We start from the raw sequence: 6,485 nt of genomic DNA, 5'->3' as shown, positions 1-6,485 counted from the left end.
GTAGTTATGGGTTAGGGTTATTTAGAGTCACCAATTAGCCTAACTTGCATGTCTTTGGATTGTGGGGGAAACCAGAGCACCCAGAGAAACCCATGCAGACATGGGGAGAACATGCAAACTCCACACTGAAAGGCCCCCGTCGGCCACTGGGCTCGAACCCAGAACCTTCTTGGTGTGAGGCAACAGTGTTAACCATGACACCACCGTGCTGCCCAAGCTGCAAAGCATTATATATTAATTATATAAACACAAATTAAAAGAACTCAGGGCACCCCAAAGAAAAATTTTAAGTGTCATGCCTATCGTTATGGCATGGGGGCACTACATTACCAATATACAATATTAATTTTTGACTTTGCTGATCTGTGGATTCTAAGGATGAAGCTATCTTACTGAAGTTAAGTAATAAAGAACATTCAGAATTTCATCCCATCATGTACTTTCATTTTCATCTACTTTCCAGTGACTTACAGCTTCACATTAATGTCACATTCATAATTTCCAACATGTACGTTATAACAATTTTAAGGGCTATTTGTTTTCTTACTTCCTGCCTCTTAAAGCTAGACTGCCTTTCAGATTTTTCAAGTGTAGGTCATAAAAATAATTTTCCCCGACACCCAATTATTTTTGCTTAGTGGACCAAAAGCTACTGAATTCAAATCATAGACTTCCAATTTTATTAGTTAAAAAAAAGAACAATTAATGAATTTAAGGCCACATGGCCCTAAATTCTCTGCTATTTTTTCCTGCTTCACCTTGACCCAATTCAAGATACTACGTCATGACTCACGTGATGGGCTTTCCCCATTCGTGCAAGGCATTGTGGGATACAAATTTGAAACAGGAGAGAAAAATGGAGGACGTGAGTGTGTGAATGAAACATGAAAGACTGACTACATTAACAGAAAGCGAGAAGAAAAGATGCTATGTTGCAAAGGAAAGGAAATGCAAGACCAAGCTAAAAAATACCGGTGCTCAGTGAGCACCTCGGTGTGATCAGCTGTTCTTTATAGCGACAAAATGATGTAACTGTCAGTGCACGGTCAAGGTAAACCTGCGCATGCGCACACGGACTTCCTCGGTCTGCTTGACTGAGCGAAGCGAGCGATTTCATGCACATTATTTGCTCGAGAATCCTCTCAAATGAAATAACTTCCCAGCCACAGAATGGCCTGATATTTTGTAAGATATTACAGAAGTAAACATATGCCATAATGACCAAATTTCAGAGGGCACTAAATTTCACTGATTTTATGAAATCAAAAGGCCATCTTGCTTTAAAAGTTATTAGAATGGAATCTAGTTTATTTTTTTAATGCCACATTTTACAATACAAATAATCTCAAAGCAGTTTTACAGAAAACAGTGAGTAAACGAAGAGTGACATTGACAAGAAATGTTTTTTTTTTTTTAAAGATTTAGATCTAGAACGAAGCAGTCACTTTGGGAGAAACCAAGACTCAGCACTTGGAATTACGAATTACATGCAAGTTATTGTCTAGTGATATAGATACAAATTATCACAGTATATTGTTGGCTAAGGAAAAAGTCATTAGTGAATCAAAGAGGAGAAAGTGGGTGAGTAATCACTTCTTCGAGCATACATGTTTACTCATGAAGGCACATATGGCTGCGTTACAGATCCAGCACTTCTTCACAGTGTGTGTGTCCTGTGTTTGCATTCCACAGCTCTTGCAAAGTTTCCCTGTTGACTCACTTGCCTCTTGTCCTGGTTCTTGCTGCTTTATGAGACTCTCCAAAGAATTCTTCATGCCAGCGTCCTCACAGTGTGCTATACCTACAACTGTGAGACGTTTTGGGTCCCATACACAGTCTTCCTCAAGGCCAAGCACAGAGGCGGGCAGCCAGGCTGTGTCATATCCATGTTGATGCCATGTGGTCTGCAGATGCATGCACTGGTTATCAATCTTCTTTACCTTGCCCACTCTCACCTGCAGTTTGAACACTACTCTGTCATTAGAACCACATAGTGGGTAACACATGGCTTTGTTAATATCCCTGCTGCAGTAGACGCCAGGACCCAGTGTTCCCCCGGTTGAAGGCTTGAATCCTGAAGTTATTATTGCTTGGGCGTTGTTCTTGTGTGTCCCGTGGAACATGGTGTAGCCATGGCTTTTTTTGGGGGCCTGGCCTGGTTGCAGCTGCTTAAAGTTTTCGCAGTAGGCCTCCCATCCACTGAACGTGATAGGCATCGCTGTGCTCTTCTTTCTGAATATGTGGAAAAGCACATTTAAATCCTGTACATGAGTGTTAATAGTGTACATCCTATAGCACAAAATGAAAATAAAAGAATGTGGCAGAGAGGGCCTGGACAAAACGAAACGTGGGATGAGGATGGAGTCAAGGAGAGCAAATGAGTTATAAGTGAGTGACGACACATTTGTGTGTGATTACTGGGACAGTACTTAATATCCCTGTCTATTTTGCAGTGACTTGCTGAATGCCAGACAGAGAAAGCCATTGCGTAGTGGAGGGATAACTCTGACAGCATCCTGCTGAGGCATATGCCAAGTGACTATGCAGAGTTCTATCCTATTTTATTTTATTATATATATATATTTATTTATTTATTTTGTCAAGAAAGAACCCACACTGGAAAGCCCAGAGCTAGGGAAATTATTATTATTATTATTATTATTGCTGTTTTTATTGTTGTTAGAACATGCATACATACTGTAACTGGACTTCCTCGCTAACAGCACCGAGCTGTAGATAAGCTAGCATTGGCCTTCAAGAATGATGATATGAAGAAAGTGTGTATGTATAATAATAATAATAATAATAATAATAATAATAATATTGGCTGACTCGTCTTCGACTTGTTCAATATCATGCTAGCTGAATGGAATATATCTGATAGACCACTCGACACCAGCCAATATTATTTAAAGGAGAACTGAAGTCATTTTTAAACTTGCTTTATTTCTTAATTAACGTGTTATTCAATTACGTTTTCAGTTTTAGTAATCTTATATCGTGACTCATATTGGCAACTAATTGCAATTAAATATTATGCTTATCGGCCTATTCGGTTTTTAGCCATGTTGAATTTAGTTCGTTTGGTCCACGGCAGGCGTCGCTTATCCACGCGATCTTCACGAGACTTGTGAGAGACTTTGAAACATGAAGTGTCAGCCAGGTGTCAGTGCCACCATTTTGAAAACTGTTTTCCAAACGAAATATTGCACAAAAACAAGTTTAAATGACGATTACTGCCTACTTTTTTTCAAACTTTCCTGATTGCTATCAAAACAAACAAAATTTCCGGCTTGATTACATCAGCATTTGAAAGAGGGCGCAAGCGTCTTTTGACAATGTTGGCAGATGTTGGTCACTTTGATTTCCGCTGTACGTTTTACTTCCGTCCTACGATGTCTTGCACAGGTCTCGACGAATCTCGTTTACGGCCATTGCTTTGACATATGGACTGATATATTACATAGCATATTTCAAACACTGGTAACTTGCTATAGCAGTGACAAAATAGCGATCAAAAATGCATTCCTAGATTTAATAAAATGAGATAAACAGAATTTTGATCATAAAAAATTTGCCTTCAGTTCTCCTTTAAATGTCACTCAGATCTGCGATGTATGTCGTATGAAAAATGCAAGGTTTTCAACATGAGTAGATAAACTTCATACCATAGACGTCGCCAGACCCATTTTAGGGTAGCTCCAGCCACCCTATCTTATGGCAAAGCCACCCTATATTTTTTGCCCTTTTTTAAATTATTTATATTTTTATTTTTTTTCCCCCAAAAAAAACAAAGGCAGTAAAGCACTGAACATGAGCCATCAAGAACGCAAGTTAATCCGAACAACAGTTTCTGCTTGCTTATTTATTGTTTAATGCAATATTATTAATATCGTTATGATTCCTCCTCATTGGCTCTGTGTCAAGCGTCACGTCGAGTGGTAGGCTAGTAGGACTTAAAAAACTACGCGGGCATTCTGCAGCAGGCGCGGTGCGGGCTTCCATTGAGTTGGGTTTGCAGAGAGTCAGAATTCTATGCTTTCATTTGCAGACACACACGGTGAGATTGTAATTTGATGTCAGTGGTTCGCATTTGCTTAACTTTACCTAGGCTATATTGAGCAATGGGTAGTGAGGAAAGGCGATATTGTAGCTTTTCTATTTCAACTGTAAATCTGGCACGTTAGCATGGTGAACAAACTTACTAAGCTGTGTGGGTTGTAGCCTACTAGCATTAGTTTTGGCATGGAAAAAGATTATCTGTCTGTCTATCCTTTGGCTAGATGGATATACGAAGATTTTTTAAGAAAGGGAGTCTGGTGAAGTTGCTTCAGCAAGCAATTAAATGATGAAAGCAATTTTAAAATAGAATAGAAATGATGGGAAGTGTGTCCCCAAGGTGTGATGCTCTTGAAATAATGAATTGATTGACAGCCTTAGTAGGTGCTCTGAAAAATGTTCGGCGCGCGCTGCGCGCGCACAATACCTTTTCTCCTCTGGGTGCTAAGCTACCCCTGTCTCTCAAACCTAGTGACGTCCCTGGCTTCATACCTTTAAGCCAACATGTGATTTTCTTTTTATTATATTGACACATTCACAAACAAAAAGTACCCAAATTTATCAAAACAATTAATCGATATCTTTGTGAGTGACATACAGAGATTTATGTCACAATTTTGGATCTCCATGTCCCGGATGTAGCCCAGATGAAAAATACGAGTGGTGTATTTTGCAATAAAACACTCATGTCTGGATAAGATCTCATCTCATCTCATTATCTCTAGCCGCTTTATCCTGTTCTACAGGGTCGCAGGCAAACTGGAGCCTATCCCAGCTGACTACGGGCGAAAGGCGGGGTACACCCTGGACAAGTCGCCAGGTCATCACAGGGCTGACACATAGACACAGACAACCATTCACACTCACATTCACACCTACGGTCAATTTAGAGTCACCAGTTAACCTAACCTGCATGTCTTTGGACTGTGGGGGAAACCGGAGCATCCGGAGGAAACCCACGCGGACACGGGGAGAACATGCAAACTCCGCACAGAAAGGCCCTCGCCGGCCACGGGGCTCGAACCCGGACCTTCTTGCTGTGAGGTGACAGCGCTAACACCACCGTGACGCCCCAATGTATTTTCAGCTCTTAAAAATGACCGAGGTCCGGACTGCGGGGGCCTCATAGCTGGCTACGGCCATGTTTCCAGTTCGATTCCGGCGTACAAGACGATTTTACTTTCGACCAACTTTTATAAATCCGACTCGTATACTTGACATCCCTGGTCTGTATAGAATCTTACATACTTGTGTATGTCGTGCACTTTTTAGACGGTCCCTTACTGAGTCCTTCACATAAAGCGCCGGAAATGTTTCGTTTCAGGGAGCTTTAACATGGGAAAGTTTGAAAATATATTCGAAGATAGCTGATTTTCTGCATAGAATATACACGTATACATATACACATCCTCTGTGAACGTATGCACGTTTTTATCTTATTTTCGCGTTTATTTCTTGAGAAATGGAAGAGCGAATCCATGCAGCGCTTTCAGGGAAACAGAGGCTCAGGGTTTTACTGAAACTTCAGTTTAATACAGCTTTGAAACCGTGGCTGGGATAAACACATGGTCAGCTGGAATTTAATAAAATTAGCCTAAAATAGAATACAATAGCTTACCTTGTGTTCCCTTGATTATTTGTCCACCTGTCAACTCAAGCTACACTTTCACTTTCGTTTCTTCTTCAGTCCCTGCTGTGTGTTTTTGTTTGACCTGTGCTTCTTGCTGGGCTTGTTATCCTGCCTGACTCACTTTCTTTTTTAAAGCAAAAGCTATGATTATGGACTCAGGCACAAAAGAGAACAAGTGTTGCCAGGCAAAACAAACCTCACACGGCAGCACTTATTTTATACCTATATGTTGATTATGGTAATATTTCTCAATCATCAGCTGTCAGGTTATCTCATCTCATCTCATCTCATCTCATCTCATCTCATTATCTCTAGCCGCTTTATCCTTCTACAGGGTCGCAGGCAAGCTGGAGCCTATCCCAGCTGACTACGGGCGAAAGGCGGGGTACACCCTGGACAAGTCGCCAGGTCATCACAGGGCTGACACATAGACACAGACAACCATTCACACTCACATTCACACCTACGGTCAATTTAGAGTCACCAGTTAACCTAACCTGCATGTCTTTGGACTGTGGGGGAAACCGGAGCACCCGGAGGAAACCCACGCGGACACGGGGAGAACATGCAAACTCCACACAGAAAGGCCCTTGCCGGCCCCGGGGCTCGAACCCAGGACCTTCTTGCTGTGAGGCGACAGCGCTAACCACTACACCACCGTGCCGCCCGCTGTCAGGTTATAGTCCTATGAAAATTCGACCTTGAGTTTGACATTTCAAAGTCATTCAAGGTCAAAGATCATGGCGCCAAATGGAAGCCCATATGGCACTTCCTATAAGTTGATAATGGTATCTGT

General features: G+C 41.4%; 1 protein-coding gene across 1 annotated transcript; it reads right to left on the bottom strand.

Moving 5' to 3' along the window:
• Positions 1-1,311: 1,311 nt before the first annotated feature.
• LOC132894958 (uncharacterized) lies at positions 1,312-5,776 on the bottom strand. The gene is made up of 2 exons (XM_060935103.1): positions 5,678-5,776; positions 1,312-2,232 (listed from the first exon to the last, which is right to left on the bottom strand). Exon 2 carries the CDS (start codon positions 2,214-2,216, stop codon positions 1,590-1,592), a length of 627 nt encoding a protein of 208 aa, XP_060791086.1. The 5' UTR covers positions 2,217-2,232; positions 5,678-5,776; the 3' UTR covers positions 1,312-1,589.
• Between the last annotated feature and the right edge of the window lie 709 nt (positions 5,777-6,485).

This window comes from Neoarius graeffei, chromosome 12 (genome assembly GCF_027579695.1).
Source record: "Neoarius graeffei isolate fNeoGra1 chromosome 12, fNeoGra1.pri, whole genome shotgun sequence".
In the NCBI taxonomy this organism is placed as follows: Eukaryota; Metazoa; Chordata; class Actinopteri; order Siluriformes; family Ariidae; genus Neoarius; species Neoarius graeffei.
The sequence above is the reverse complement of the archived record's forward strand: the minus strand, read 5'-3'. Positions and strand labels throughout refer to the sequence as shown.

Coding starts and splice junctions, on each gene's coding strand:
- LOC132894958 (XM_060935103.1), bottom strand. CDS start 2,216: ATGCCTATCACGTTCAGTGGATGGGAGGCCTACTGCGAAAACTTTAAG.